Source organism: Coccinella septempunctata, chromosome 9 (assembly GCF_907165205.1).
Source record: "Coccinella septempunctata chromosome 9, icCocSept1.1, whole genome shotgun sequence".
NCBI lineage: Eukaryota > Metazoa > Arthropoda > Insecta > Coleoptera > Coccinellidae > Coccinella > Coccinella septempunctata.
The window spans coordinates 4217989-4234781 of record NC_058197.1 but is presented as its reverse complement, the minus strand read 5'-3'; the positions used below and the strand labels follow the sequence as shown (position 1 = coordinate 4234781).

Below are 16793 nucleotides of genomic sequence, written 5' to 3'. Positions count from 1 at the left end.
TTTCTAGAATATACATTAAATTTTTTTTTATTTTCATAGATGTCATCAACTTTTTTTATTTTTGCAGCTCTGTACTGTCAGGACGAATGGATATATTTACGTAGACAGTATGTGCTGTACATGAAGCATATGGATAAAAATATCTATACGCGAAAGAAATACAAGGACGGCCATGCATTCAAGCCGCTGGTTTTGGAGTTCTTGACTGTAACTTCAAATAGGGTTGAGAGGTTAGAAGCAGTCAAGGATAGACGTCTGCGTAGGTCATCCGATTACGGGTACACATATGAAGACCCAGAGCCGTGGAGCAAAGCGGACTTGGAAATCATAGAGGATTTCCACGCAGGGGAGCTGATGGCAAAGTACAGAAAAGCACGGGAGGAAGCCAGAAATGCCAGGGTGCCGCCGCCGAGGGAGCAGATTCCTGAACCGACCCTGAATTTTGCTGGTAATCCTGATTTTCTGGTGAAAATGGTGGATGACCTTGTGGGGCCTTCCTCGGCACATCGGCATCGCCAACCGGGAGCGCAAACAGGTACATTATACCATTTCCATCTTTTTTATCTGAAATTATTAGAATAATTTTTTGGCTAAAATCGATAGAAGATATTAGTTGGAAATGAGTTTCACTACGTACTTGTCGAAGAGTTTGCAATTCAATAATTTTCTCCTTGAATTTCAGGTGCAGTACGGAAATGCAAAGCAAGAAGGCGTCTATTTCCATACTAGGAAGAATTTGCTGCCGACTGAGGAAATTTGCATTTATATGCTTCCATATATAAACCCCATAATATTGTAAATAATTGTAAATAGTTTATTTTGTAGATAGTTCTTATTGTAAATAGTTTTTATTGATATGAAAATAAAAGTGATAAATCGAAAATTTCTTTCGATTATTGAAGTTTCACTCAAATTACCAATTAAATAGAATTAACAGGGTGTGAATGCATAATTGGAGAAAAGTTTAAAGGGGTAAGCCCTTCTCGAAAATTAGTGGGAGCCTCCTATATAATCTTAATATGCGTCATTGTGGGAAAGAGGTCGAAAACAGCAAGATATTCTATATACAGCAACGTCTCGCAGTTTTTCATCTGCTTCTTCAGACCTACAAATTTATGACTAACATGAAACATCAGACAACAGCCACAAGCACGTGTGAATAACAAACTAAAACAATAATATTACCTCTATAAAATATGATCCTTGAGTCATCCAGAATTGAAACAGCATAAGAATGGTCTAGGCAATACATCAATTCAACTATTAAAGAAATTTTTTCTTTTATTCATAACATTCTCTACCACGGGAACATGAAATATGATGAACGATGTACAATAACCTCACTGAATTTTTTTTTAATAACCTTGAATTCTTCTTCTTTGCAAACGGTCTTTATACAAAATAAAATACCAAAATACATATAAGCTATAATAAATCACATTTGTTTCATTATTTCAGATGATGAACCTTTGGGTACTCTGAGAAAAAGCTGCAAATTATAAATAATACAATAAAAATAATTTACAGCAATGGACCATCGAAAAGGGATTCTTTGACACAAGTCACCAGCTCAATTCCAGATCTGGGCTATTCGATCAAACAAGAATTTTGAAAAAACTTATTCGTGATATGATTCTTATTACAGTCAAGGCTACAATAACATTTTAATATGAAAGAAAATTATACATCACATAAATAATATATTTCGAAATTCATCCTGAGCATTTTTGTTTATGTGTTCGCCATATGTCTCAGTTTATTTTCCATCAATATCAATAAATTTACGTTAACTTGGCTAGTAGTTGTCTTATGATGTTGTATCAAGTGGAATATAATCTCTTCAAAATAATACGCAAATGAATGATGTAGAACTAGGGAAACTAGGTAATAATGTAAGTACCTTTTCTATTTAAACACATATACGTTGATGGATGTAAAATCTTGATAAGTTCTGTCATTTATTCTTTATCAACTACGAACTGACTGATGGGGTTGCAGAAAGTTATTCAATTTTATTCGAAAAAATTAAGTATAATGGAAATTCGATTAACGTGCTTCATGTCTTATTGGTTGGGAAACTATTAATTTCATTTTTTAAAGACTTTTATGTTTCTTCTGATGAACAAAAAAATTAAAGAAAAAACAAAGTATTCCTTGTTAAGTATTATTCAATAATTAATTAATTTCCTGTGAGATTTCCAACGAGCCCGAATTATTTATTTTCGCGTTGTTTTTTCGAGCGAAATTAATCCACTTTTTCGAGGTAATATAATTTTCGACGTTTTTCTCCTATTACCAATAAAAATGCAATGCGAGTCACAAGTTTTCCTTCTTCAATGCAGCAAATTTCAAACATGAAAGATTCCAATTTAAAATTTTCAAATAAAAATTTTAAAAAATTACAAGAACTAAAGCAAATTACCCCAATTTGCTCAGAGTGTTGCAGATATATGTGCAGGGTGTAAGTGAATACTTTCGAAAAAAATTGAAGGGTGATTCCTTGACAATAAACAATGTGGTTTTTGATATAAAAAAAATTTTTGAGCAACTTCTGCTTAGATGCAACCCCTTCAATGTGGCACCTTAAAAGCTATTTTTAATTTTTCCTTAGAAACCAGAAAATTGACAGAAATGAAATTCAACAGAGATTATATGGGATATAGAAGGCAATAGGAAATTTTTTGGTTGGTGTTTTCGTACAATATCAAAACGATATCTGCCAACTAGGTTAATTTGAGTTCGCAGGTAATTCCAGCTTATACTACATACTCTTCGTACCTGTTGATTATTTATTCTCAAAAACCGTTAGGTAATTTCACCAAGAATGACCAAAAGACCTTATAATATGTTTATATTGAATCAAGCTGTCGAAAATTAATTTTTCTATGAGGAAATCTGAATAAGCAAAAAAGGTACTTTCGGAACAATCTTTTTGCTGTGGCGATTATAAGAAAACACCACCAAAATTTTTTTATTGCCTGCACGATTCCATTTCTAACATGTATTCTTGTTTCTATAAGAAAATAATCAAATTGCTTTTTGAGTGTCATCTTCAGGGTGCTGTGAATAAGCAGAAACAGCTTAAGAAAAAATTGTATGAACGACGCATATTTTTTATAGTGATTTTCCTTTAATATTCATTTATACCATGTATACAGGGTGTCCTAAAACTAGTGAATCAAACGTCACACCACGATAGAGTAGATTAAATACTATCGAATGACACCAACATCAGTTGAGCGAAAATGTACCGTTTCTGAAAAAACCTAACCTAAAGTTGCCGATGTTCGAACTATTTTTTCGATTACAAGGCCAATTTGTGATTAAGCATAGCATTTTTCTCCCATATTATGACCCCTCCCTATAGAGGGGGTTTATTCTGAGTAATAAAAATGATGTAGAAAAAACAGTTGTTTTAATTTACATTTACTTAGGTAATCGATTAACTACTTAAAATAATTTCAATTAGGGGAGATGAAACTATAATATCAGTTCAATATAATTTAAAATCGATATTATTTTTCAGAAACTGGCCCTGTTATTAAGAAAAATAGTTCAAAAATCGGCAACTTTAGTTATTTTAATAAAATCCTGATTATTTTGGAAGCGGTACATTTTCGTTGGACTAATGTTTTTTTTTTTAATTAGTGTTTTTGGCTCATCCTTCGATATCAGCCATCTGATTAGACATTAACAATATTAGGGTTATACATACATAGGATTAAAACATTTTGGGATTCACGAGGATACAATACGCAGAGGTGCTCATCAAAGCGATTTTTTCTTCATACACTTACAAGACTGAGCAACGGACCAGAGGAAGGGAATATAGGGACTGAATAAATTCTGCCTATATAATCAGATCACTATTCTTAACAAATTTATAGACTTCATAATATACCCTTGGGTTGTTGGTAGCCATTATGCTGCTGAGATTGAAAGGGTATGTGGTTTTAAGAATCGAACAAATATTTATTATTGTCGTCTCAAGATTGCGTCGGTTTTTGGAACACCTGAGAATGATATGCTCCAAATCTCCAATCTCTCCACAATCACATATATTGTCAGTCTTTTTTCTGATTTGGTACAGATATTTGGGGCATATAGTATAACCACTTCTCAATCTTGATATCACTCGGATAAAATCTCTGGATTCTACCTCTTCATTGATTGAGCGAGTAAATTGTTTGTTATTAAACCAAGGGTGTTTCACCGGTATATTCTGGATTGATTTATAATGTTTGGCGTTTGTCTGAGTGTTGTAGATTCCCTCCCATTTTGCAAACATAGTACTCTTTATGTGGGGTATAAGATCTCGAGGTGAATAGATCCTGCACTCCACTATATCCATCCTTGAAGCCTGTTTAGCTAATTCATCCACTACCTCGTTTCCCTCTATTCCCACGTGTGATTTTACCCATAGAAAATGTACTTGTAGGCCCCAGGATTTCAGTTTGGCTAGGGTTTCCAAAATGTATTTATGAATGATTGTGAAGGTATAATCAAGCCTAAGAATTGAGAGGGAGGATAAGCAACTGCGGCTATCAGATAATATTAGGATTTTATCAGAAGCAAATTCTTGGTATTTTTCTTCCACATACTCCAGACTCTTGAATATTGAAAAAAGCTCCGCTGTAAATACTGAATGATGGTTGTTCAACCTGAATTTTCTATTTATGTTCGTGGATGGATCATGAAATGCACATCCCACTCCATCCCGAGACTTTGAGGCGTCAGTGAAGATCTGATGGAACCCTTCATAATAAGTCTCTATTGTATACAGGAAGTCGACTTGGGCATATTCTGCGTATGTGGGGATGTGGATCTCTTCCAATCGACGCAATAAACCATATTCCAGAGAAAATTGTACGAGAGATTCAGAGGATACAATATTCCGTCTGTTCCGATATTCCTGAACAGTACTGTCAGTATTTGAGAAACGATGCCTATTGGCCCAGTCGTTCGAGTTCTATTGTTATTCGATTGCGGGCCAGTAAAACCAGCAATATCGGAACAGGCCAATTATCTTTTACGTCCATCAGATTGTAATAACTGTCGACCAATAGTGGGTTCTTTTTAAAAATCCAATATTTGTGGGTTAGAGTACGAATAAAGAGACTATGGACTTTGTCCACCAATGATGAACCCAAGGAGATTTTTTTCAACATGAAGGTCTCCGCAAGGTATTCACGGCGAATATGGAGTGGGAACTCTGCTGTTTCTGATAGAACCACTATGTTAGGTGTACTGGGTAGGTAACCCATACATATTTTAAGGGAATTGCGTTGTAGGACGTTCAGTTTTTCAAGAACATTTTTGCTTGCGTCTCCATAAAAAATAGAACCATAGTCAATCACCGATCGTAAGAAGGATCTATAAAAAGTTAAACTCGTTGATTGGTCTGCTCCCCATTTATTGTGACAAATGTAACGCAAAAGTTGAATTATCTTCGCTGATTTGTTGCAAAGATAATTTACATGTTCGACCCATTTGAGTCCGCTATCGAGAGTAATTCCCAGAAAACGAATTGAACTCCTGTAAGGAAAAGTTACACCTCCTATTTGCACTGAATTTGGAATTTTCATCTTTTTTTTTGGTGAATGTACAGACGGTAGACTTCGTTGGTGAGAGTTCGAGTCCTGAAATATACAAAAATTTCTGAAATTTTTCCAGAGGGATTTTTAAATTATTTATATTCTTCTCCTTGTCAACATCAATGGTATAAATACAAAAATCGTCTGCAAATTCTAACACATTAATCTTTGATAAGCACTCTTTTTTGCCATGCAAGGCAATATTTCACATACTTTCCAGGTATATATCGATAGAAGTCCACTCGAACTCATGAGGTTTTTTTTATTCCATATTCTTGAAAAGGCCCAACTTCCGAGTTTCCTATTCCGAGTTCATAACTCGTTTTCTTCCCGGAAATCACTGTCGGCCGCACCATAATGCGGAACACTAGGACGCACCGGAGTATTCCAGAACAGCCAGCAAAAACCACATCACATACAAACTGGAGTTTATGTAGAAAACCGTCTAGTGGTAATGGCTTTCAGCTACAACGTTCCAATTGTTCCAGGCTTGTTTTCATTCAACGCTTATCGCTAGCGAATGGAGTCTGCGGTTAATGATATAGGACAGTGAAGATATAAATCGAATGATCGAATTTTGGTCAAAGGCCCCTCCACCTGGCCCCCCGAAACAAATGTTGCCAGCTACCCCTAATGGGGAATTCTCCTCAATTTGGGTTATCACTGCATATGCAAGTTTAAACTGAATAATTATTAGTTTCATTCATGATTTTTTCAAATGCACCACGAAAACTGTTCAAAATAATTCTTTAAATATGGGGTTTTAAAATTCAAATCGCTTGGTTTCAAGTTTACGATTTGGCAGCAGCGCCAACTAGAAAATTAAGAGAACAATGTGCGATCAGCTTGTTTATAAAATAACAGCTGTTGATTTACAGGCGCGTACTTTCTGGCGAGCCTCAACTGCAACCGGCCATAAAAATCCCATAAAATTTTACGACCTTCCTCGTTCGTCACTGACTTCATAGACAGCCATCTTTGGGCCTGTTCCGATATTGCTGGTTTTACTGGCCCGCAATCGAATAACAATAGAACTCGAACGATTGGGCCAATAGGCATCGTCTCTGAAATACTGACAGTACTGTTCAGGAATATCGGAACAGACAGTTTGTCTATCTCATCAAGATAATGTATTTGTTGTCCTTTAATATAAAGGCATATTTCAGTCGATGTTACCAACTTGTGCAATTGAAATGAAACGATTTAAATTTCAAATGACCATTTTTATTTTTCATTTTAAAGTGCTTAAAATAATTTTTTTGGTGTACGGTTGAAGTGGTTTTTTCAAAATGTGACGTTTCAAAGATATTTCATAAGAAATACATCATTTTCGTCAGAACGAGTATTTCCTATCGAGGCAGAATATGAAGCCATTACTCAATATACTAAAACTTCTTTCGGATTTGATTCATTACCCATATTTATTTATTTTTTTCATTTATTTTATTCGTTTTCGGAATATTCATATTTGAATTTTGAAAAACGTCTTATACCCTTGCTGGGTTTTTCTCATACTTTGTTTATCAATCGAAATCTCATTTATTCTGTTTTGATCCCTCGTGTGTTAACGATTATCATCGAAACCGTAGAATAAATGGGTGAAAATTTCAAAATTTGCATACTTAATGGAATGACCACTACATTATACACAAAATTTGAATGTGAATATTTCAAAAATGACTGGATTGAATGAAAAAACAACTGAATATGCTGAAATCAGTGTGGAATAGTCTTTAGAATGAGGTTTACAGGGTGAGACTTTGACTCGTATGAATATTTTAACAGTAGATTCTTGAAGTCAAAAGAAACATTTTTTTCTATCCCAATTTCCGATTCGGCCTTGATAAAAAGATATACCCATAATAGGTTTTCATAATGAGCTATGCCACCCCTGGAAAAACGATATAACCTTCAGAAAAACTAGCTAACTCTGTGACACTATACATCTGTGGATTTTTTAAATATTTAAATTAACGTGTATTCAGTCAAAGTACACAATTTTTCAAATTTCCCAAATACTTTTCGATTTTTGAACATCAAATTACTCAATACGAGAAAATATCAAAAATACTTTTATTTTACAAAACGTTCAAATATTCATTAGATCGTACAACTTAGTTTCAATAGTTGGGTTCTTTGAATTTTTGGTATTTTTATGATACCATAAATGGTCATAATGAGAAAACTGGAAGACGTGAATGATATCTTGTGTTTGAAAAAGATACATCAAATAAATGAATAATTATATTACGAAATTCATTTCATTCGATAAAACCGTTTGTGAGATAGAACTGAAAATAATTTTTTTATGGTTTTTCAATGCCTGTATCTTTCAAACCGAGCCGATTCGGTAAAGGTAAAAAGTGTTTCTTTAGATCTCAAGAATCTACTGTTGAAATATTTGTACGAGTCGAAGAATCACCTTGTATATCGCCTACTCCATCTTCCCTATTCAAAATTCAGTCAAGCGATAATGGTTGTGAATTAAATCTCAAAAGTTTTCTCACTCGAATCAAAAATTCACGTATCCGAGCATTTTTTCGAAATAAGTTTATTCCGTCTGTTATCGCGTCTGTATCGTTTTCGAAAGCCCATCCTGTATTCCAAGAAATTATTTGTAATGCATTCATGAACACTGGGTGATCTTTTCTCCATTCCACCTGGTATATAGTTCAAAAAATTCAACATATTCAGTTTACTACCTCAAAACTAATTCCCAGATTTATTGTTTTTTTTTTATTTCTCAAACATTATCATATTTATTTTTCTGTGAAATTGTCATCTCGAACACCACTCGAGATAAAACTCAAGCAGGTAGAAATCCATCTGGAAAAATTTTATAATTCCTTTTGATCCTCTCAATCTTTTATAATTAACTTCCCTAAAAGCTCAGCATACTGCTGGAAGGAGTAATTGCTACGATTTTGAACGGAGTTTCACCGGAGACAACGCTGTTTGCGTGTACCGAACACGGCAAGAAAAGTTTTTTCATTTAGTCTGTGGAGCATTCTTTAAATTGCGCACCATCTGGATCGGGGATTCTCCCCGAGGAACGAAAAACAATGCGATATTATGTATATGATTAGTGGTAGTCAATATCTTGACGAATTTTGATAGGGATTTGCCATCAGGGGACAACAATTATATGGAATTTTTGATCAAACTTCCAACTCCTAGAAGCATTCGCCAATTTGTAACACGTGAATATTCTACACAAAATAATCATCTCATTAATGAACGAACACACACAAAATTCTCATCCAAATGACATTTTGATGCTTGTGTATTTTCTTGATAATGGGCGATTATGCCTGCATATCTGAAATAGACCCCTTTTTTGTAGTGGCTTCACGATAAAACTGCTGAACTGTTTTTATTCATTTTTTCTCATACCTCATACTATGCAGAACGTTCTAACGAAAACAAATTCGGAAAAATTGCCTAGGAAACTGGGAACATCATGAAAACTAGAAGAAATATAAATTTCGCGCTCAAACGTAAGTAGAGTAGTCTACCCTTCACGGTAGATTGACACTTACTGGCAACTGACAGTTGAACTGTATGAACAACACGATCTCAATACTGATCGTTCTCAAAGTTCAGCATTTTGTTTATCAATTGGTTGATTATTGTGTGTTTAAGTGATCAGTATATTAATTTCAAGTATCATATGTACAAAATTCGTTGTCTACTGAGAGGATCTCGAGAACTATAGCAGTTAGAAGAAAACGGATGACACACTTCCGAGCTCTTTCTCGGAGAAACCAAGAATTGTGAGAAATGCAGCCTCCTACGATACTTCGTTTTTGAGTTTGATAATTTCGTAAAGTTCTCATAACTTTTTGTCTTTGAAGTTACGAATCTGAAACTTGAACATTCTACAGGCACTTTTTTACGTAGAATCCACTGATGCGCTCAAAATATTTTTTTCATTTCGAATCATTAGATGAATTTTCATTTTTTTAAATGCAAACTTTTATCGAAGTTGTTATTTTTGAATTGGAAAAAAATCTTTTGTCAGTAGATTCTACGTATGGAAGTGCCTAAGAAGGTTCAAGTTTCAGATCTGTAACTTCAAGGACAAAAAAGTTATGAGAACTTTTCGGAATAGTCAAATTCTCAATTTTTGTTTATAACTCAAAATCTAGAAATGATAGGCCGATTCTGTTTTCAGATTTGGATTAGTCATGGAAAAAGAGCTTGAGAATGTGTCATCCGTTTTCTTCTAGCTGCTACAGTTCTCGAGATCCCCTCAGTAGACAACGAAACTTGCCCACCCTGTATACATCACGACTGTGCTTGCATTTTTCACTTCGAATTTCGGTCAGACAGTTAGTTTTCTAACTCACATTCACGTTAAAAAACAATTAGTCTGCAATTTTCAGTGTAACTTGCATTTGCAATGACGATAAATAAATCGCCCTGTAGTATGTACCTCTAATCTCGAACATGCATGCTTTTCACACGGTTAATTGTATCTAGCATGTTCCTGTATTGACAAACCCTCAACTTTATTTGTTTATGCAAGAGACAGATCGAAAAATGTTATTTACAAAGAGCCAATGAAATGAAAAAGTCAACTTCACTTCAAATGAAAAATGTGAATAATAGGTATATGTATAAATATGTACACCATCAATTTTTTATAAAACTTTAAAATAAAAACCTTTTTTCACTTTTCATACTATTTCAACTTTAATGCCCTGTAAAAGCTACTTTCGGTACTGTTTCTGTATAGTGCTACTTTCGATTCAATAAATCATACCGAAAGTTTCATTTCCGGGACGGCCTACTTGATGTAGGCATTCTGAATTCTGTGAATATTGACACATTGTTCAAAGTAGGTATATCTTTTTGCCTGGAACACCTAAGCTGGTCCCTACTTGAACCCAAATCCTTTACCGAAGATAAGATTGTAACCTTATTTCATTTTAAAGGAATATTAAACAATTAAGAACAATCGAGCGAGCCTCATTTCCGAGAAAGGGATATTACTGAATATTCCTTTGCTGATGATGACGATGAGATCATGCGAAAAGGTCATTCGTCAACTTTTGAAAGAAATTTACGAAAAAACCATTTTAAAACTAAAATCTACGAAGTATATAAACCATTTTTCAATTTTAGATTATCAATGTTGAATCAAGAGATATTTTTGTCAACAAAAAATTGAGGTACCAGCGGTATACCTATAATTCAGTTTCTCAGTCTGAATACTCTCTTCAGTATAGAAAAGATCGATTTCAGAACCTTCGTATGCATTACCATAACATATGGATTAAAAAAATTATTACAATTAATACAATGTAATGTTTTTAGTTGCATTATCGATTTTTTCAAAGAGCATAGTCCATATCTATCAAAACAGTTAAATGTTAAATTCAGCTGATTCCCATTAAAGAATCGCAAAGTCATTGTAATGAATCTATAACTTTTCCAAATGAAAATTTGATATTCGAATCATGATTTCGCTAGATCCAATAATCCAGGAAAGCAAATTCGATACCCAGTGCACAAAACGGGACCTTTTGAGGACACGAAGGAGTTACATCAGCTTCGGTTCATTAAAAACTTTTAATGACTCTCCTCATTCATATTCAGAAGCGACAATACCAATTATTGACATTTTGTTCTGTGAATGGCATTAGGATCGTTTTTCGGCAACTATCGAATAACGCGTTTATTTTGAGTCTTTACAGAAAATTCCATAAATGTGTCTGACCAATCAACGAGAAGCTCTTTTCTCTATTCTTAGAGCTATGAATGAAAGAATGGAAATAAATTAAAACCATATTCGAGGATATATTGAAAAATTTTCAGCCTAATATAGAATCAAACAAAATTTCAATGTCAAAATATTTTATTACTCAACATATTGTCCTCTGAATTGGATACATTTATTACAGCGAACCTGCAACGCCTCTAGACCTTTAAAAAAAATGTTTCTTCTTGCTCTGCAAACCAGACTTCCACAGCTTTTACTACCTCCACGTTGGAAGAATATTTACGACCTTTTAAACTTTTTTTCAGTTGAGGAAAGAGATGTAAGTCAGATGGAACCAAATCTGATGAATTAGGGGGGTGTTCAAGTAATCCAAACCCTAAATCAAGAATTTTTTGCATGGCAACATGAGATTTGTATGCAGGGGCGTTGTCCTGTGAAAACAAAACACCTTTGTATAGCTTTCCGCGTCTTTTCTCTTCAATTTTTTTCCGTAAAGTTAGAGTGGTCAGTAATGTCGAATTGCAATCTCCGGTTTTTGTTATACCCTTATCCAAAAAATCAATCATGATTACTCTATGGCAATTCCAAAAAACTGAAGCAAGAACTTTTTTAGCACATTTTTGGACACGAAACTTCTTAGATCTTAGAGAACCAGAGTGTCGCCATTCCATCGATTGTTGCTTTGTTTCTGGATCGTAGAAATGTACGCAAGTCTCATCCATAGTAAAAATTCGGTTTAAGAAGTCTACATCGTTTTCAAATCGAGCACAAATCGAACTCGATACATCTACAGTTGCACACTTTTGGTCAATATTCAAACATTTGGGGATCCATTTTGCAGCAATTTTTTTCATGTCCAAATTGACGTGAACTATATGGTGAACGCGTTCGTATGAAACATTCAGTGCTTAAGATATCCCTTTAAGACCAATTCGACGGTCTGATAAAATCATGTCATGATCATCCCGATCATCCTTTTAAATACAAGTACTTGATGATGGCTCGATACTCCAATTTTTCCATTTTCACAATTTAGGAGGACCTCCTCTTTCTTTCAATTTATTGCGTAACTCTGGTTTACCTTTTTGACCTCAAATTTCACACTGACACCTCTAATGAGTTATTGTACTACTTACTAGATATCAATACATCCTCATAAGTTAAACTCTGCTGGTTTTACTGGCCTGCAATCGAATAACAATAGAACTCGAACGACTGGGCCAATAGGCATCGTCTCTGAATTACTGACAGTACTGTTCAGGAATATCAGAACAGACGGCGTGTGACATGTGCCAACAGAAACTCCAGCCAGTTGAGATAAACTCGATCAGAGTGGTTCGCGGAGCTTCTGCCATCACATTTTCAACACATTTCATTTTTTCCTTGTTAACTGTTTCACTGAAAGCGCTGAGACATCGGGAAACAGTATTTTTTAAAGATTGATCTACACCAACATTGATGTTCTCAACATTTTTATAGGTATATAGAATATTTCAACTCCCTTTCTATTTTCTCGCCATATCTGAAGCAGGTTTCAATAATAATTTAATAATAAATACTTATTGGACTTTTTTTTAGGTTATATTTTCGTGTAACTTCTTCCGTTGAAAAATGATGGCTCATCATAATAGGAGGCCTGTGATGGAGATTGAAAAGGTGCGATTCTGGACCGATCCATCTGTATTGATTATAAACACGTCGTTAAAAGTCAATCTTGCCGTCATTAACACCTGATTTGGACAATGCTTAGAGTGAAAAGTTAGGCTGAAGATAACATTGTTATCCTTTCCTATTTCAACGGAATATCCAGCTAGGAACAACCTATAGGAAGGTATATTATTGATGCATAAACCCTTGCTGAAAATGAATGACAAAAAGGACCTCGAAATTGTGACATTCAACTAAAATTCCCAAAATTCACTTTTCGAAATATTTCTTGGAATCATTATGAAGATGTCTCCACCCCTACTACGATCGGTGGAAGGGGGTGAATTTTTCTGTATAAAATGAACTGCCAAAAAGTTTTCTGCACAGTTCTCAGTTAACTTTCGAATAGTGTCTAGAAGTTTTGGTGCGATAAAGATTTTGAGAAAATGGGTTTCCTTTCAAAGTTAGTTAACGCGGTAGAGAAGCGACCACACTTGTGGTTCGCTGGCAGGGATGCCGATTGGAAAGATGTCGCCGACGAAGTCTTCAGCGATGAGTACTACGATTGGATCGTAGAGGAAATCGAGGAGAAAGGTGAGTTTTTCTGTATTTTATTTTTTCAAATTTGATATTATCAATGATGAAAGGTACAGGGATTAATTCATACAATTATAAGATTTTATGAATACATATTTTCATAGCTTCGTTCTGAATCGAGATTTCAATAATGATTCCTTATACCCTTGACAGACGATATTGAAGTACTAGCCTTATTCTTAACATAGGTTCATATTATTTCAATTTTCCTGAAACATTTCCTCTAAAGTTTTTGTTTTTTTTTTTCAAATACGTTTTATGTGAACTTATAGGTATGTACTTCAATCCAAGGTTCTTGAGGTATTATAGTTAATTAGTCTCGAATTTATTAATAAATTGTTGAAACTTCCTATTGACAGAAGTTACATCGTAAAAAATCTACCATCCTTAGAGAATTCTAGATTCTAATACTTGTCAACTGTCTTATGTTTTTAATTCAAGGAAGTTCAAGAATATAAAATTGTGAATACCGTATATAGAAATCTTGTACAGGGTGGGCAAAATTTAATGGGATTGAATGAAGGCTCTTTTCTTTTGTTTTCAGGTGAAACCTCATTTTTCGGCTCTTCGTATTGGTGCCTCTATTTCGTAAAGTATCAGTGATATCGAACAACAAATGTTACATACTATAGACATTTTTTCATGTAAAATGCAGTGGAGTAGTCAAAGATTCTTTTCAGTCCACCACTTCAGTGATATAGTGGTAACTTTCATTTTTTAGATATGAACACTATGTTATTTTTACAAATTCAAGTCCCATATCAATAAAAAACTGTAGTTTAGTTCGGTCATGTTGGTAGGTCATTTTCATTGATAATATGATGATGAACTTTATGCTTTATGCTATGTTGTGTCAGGTTATGAGAGATTTTGGAGATCATTTTCATTCCGGATATTAGAGAAGATGCTCGGGAAATGAGGAAATAATGAGAATTTCCATGACTACTTCTCATTTACCAATTTACCTGTACTAATACTGGCACAGTGTTATTTGTGAAGGAGTTTGAAAAGGCTGTGGTACTAGTATTTAGATTATCTACTATTTGGAAAGGTTTCGGAATATATTCAGTTGAATCCAGGTTTATAAAATTTCCTAAAAGTAATTCATTCCATATTGGGAAATTTTTTATCCTTTCAAATATCCGGAATGATCTCCAAAATCTCTCATATTATATAGTAATAATAATGGGGTTCATTCTTTGGAATCTTCAAGGTTGTTACAATTTTAAAATCTGAATTAATAAGCCTAAGGAAATCATCTAAAGGCAAAGCCTGTGTCATTTAATAACCTGACACAATTAAGGAGCATAAAGTTCATTATCATATTATCAATGAAATGATCTGCCAACTGACCGATCTAGTTTGTGAGTTTTTTTATTGGAAGAACAATCAGAGACACGGCGTTTGTTATATATTCTGAATCAGAAAAAAATATAGGACAGGGTTTATATTCAAAAAAATAAGAGTTAGCACTATATCACTGAAGTGGCGGACTGAAAAAAATCTTTGTCCACGCCACTACATTCTACATGAAAAAGTGTTTGTAGAATGTAAAATTTGTTATTCGATCTCACTGATACTTTACGAAATGGAGGCACCAGTTTGAAGATCCGAAAAATGAGTTTTCACTTATAACTTGAAAACAAAAGACGATAAAGGGATGCGGTTTTGGCCATTAACGATCTTTTGAAAATCGAGGTCGGAAACATGCCATTTTTCCCTAGCACTTACGGTTACAGAGCTGCCATTTGATCCCATCGAATTTTGCCCACCCTGTACGTTACTTTTCACTCAAGCTATTTAGCATTGCTGCCAAAGAACAATAAAGAAATGTTTTCTTCAATTTTTTGCAGCTATATTGTGCAGAGAAGAATGGGAAATTCTTCGATGCCAGTACCTGGGGTACATCGACTTCGTGGACCGTAGTATTTACACGAAACAAAAATACTACCACGACGGCTACGACATATTTCCCATAGCCCTCGATTTCCTGGGGGTCCCATCTAATCGAGGAGCCCGCCTCAATAAGGCGATGGAATATGGGACCCCCATACGTTCATCCGATTATGGATATCGGATATCTAGGCCAGATGAATATACCCAAGAAGAGAAGTGGATGATTGAAGAGTTCTTATGGAGGAGAAACCTGCCATCTCCTCAGAGTAGGAATCCTGCAGAATATGAAGGAGCATGGCAGGATTTCCTCCGAAACGGCAGACCGCCGGTTGATCACGATCCGGACTCCGATAAGGAAAAGGAAAGCCAGACAGGTATGTATATCACACCATTTCTATACATGAACGAACCAGCAGATTTAGGCCCAAATATCCAAATAATTTTTTCGATTGACACCTTGATCCGCTAGTGAAAACAGGGTTTCTATTTTTATTCGTCGAAAAAGAAAGCATTGAAAAATCGTCAAATCCTCTGAACCCTCAGCATGCCCGGAAACTTTTTCCGCCATCTCCCTGCCATAATGTTAAATCTGTAAAATTTGCCCAACTGCATTGGCCAGTCAACTGAGTCAACTACCCCCCGCACCCCCCTCCCTTGATCCGCCATTGGTCTTCAACGCCAATGAATGCCGAACCAATCACAAAAGAAATCGCCTCTTGGGACCACCACTAAAATTTCGAATAGTCGTACCGATATTGTAATGAATCAATTTATTGCTTTATTGCCAATTGTCGGAATCTTTGATATCTCACGAAAGTTTACTGTACAAATATAACCTTGGATTCGGATTAGATCGATAAGAGCTGTCAATTCATCCCTCAAAGGAATGTTTATTAACATGTATTGTATGGTTTGTAGCATGAATGTAAGCGTACGTCGTAGATACGTTTTATTACGCGTTTAGTAAAAATTGTTTACTCATTATATTTTCTTTATATTCCAGATGCTGCAGAAGGGCCGCCTAAAGTCCGGAGACGGTTGTTCGCTTAGGGAGGAATTATGTTTTATTTATGTACTTTTAAGTTATTTATTTATTTATTAAATTTCTGTATTATATTTATCTTTTTTATTACTTCAAAATTTTTCCAACTCATTGAGATCATTCCTTTATAAAGTTTCATTATTAATTGAGGATTTCTTTCGATTTGAACGACCTCCCAAATCAGGGGTGCTCAGACTTGAGAAACTGCAAGTATATGAAATGTAGGAAATTACTTACACAGGTGAGTCTTTGACTCGTACAAATATTTCAACAGTAGATTCTTGAGGTCAAA

The 16793-nt window shown here is 34.7% G+C and overlaps 1 protein-coding gene across 1 annotated transcript; it reads left to right on the top strand.

The window, feature by feature from the left end:
* Positions 1-1727: 1727 nt before the first annotated feature.
* Positions 1728-16575, top strand: LOC123320898. The gene is made up of 4 exons (XM_044908391.1): positions 1728-1892; positions 12898-13560; positions 15417-15833; positions 16463-16575. Exons 2-4 carry the CDS (start codon positions 13413-13415, stop codon positions 16507-16509), a joined length of 612 nt encoding a protein of 203 aa, XP_044764326.1. The 5' UTR covers positions 1728-1892; positions 12898-13412; the 3' UTR covers positions 16510-16575.
* Positions 16576-16793: the final 218 nt, after the last annotated feature.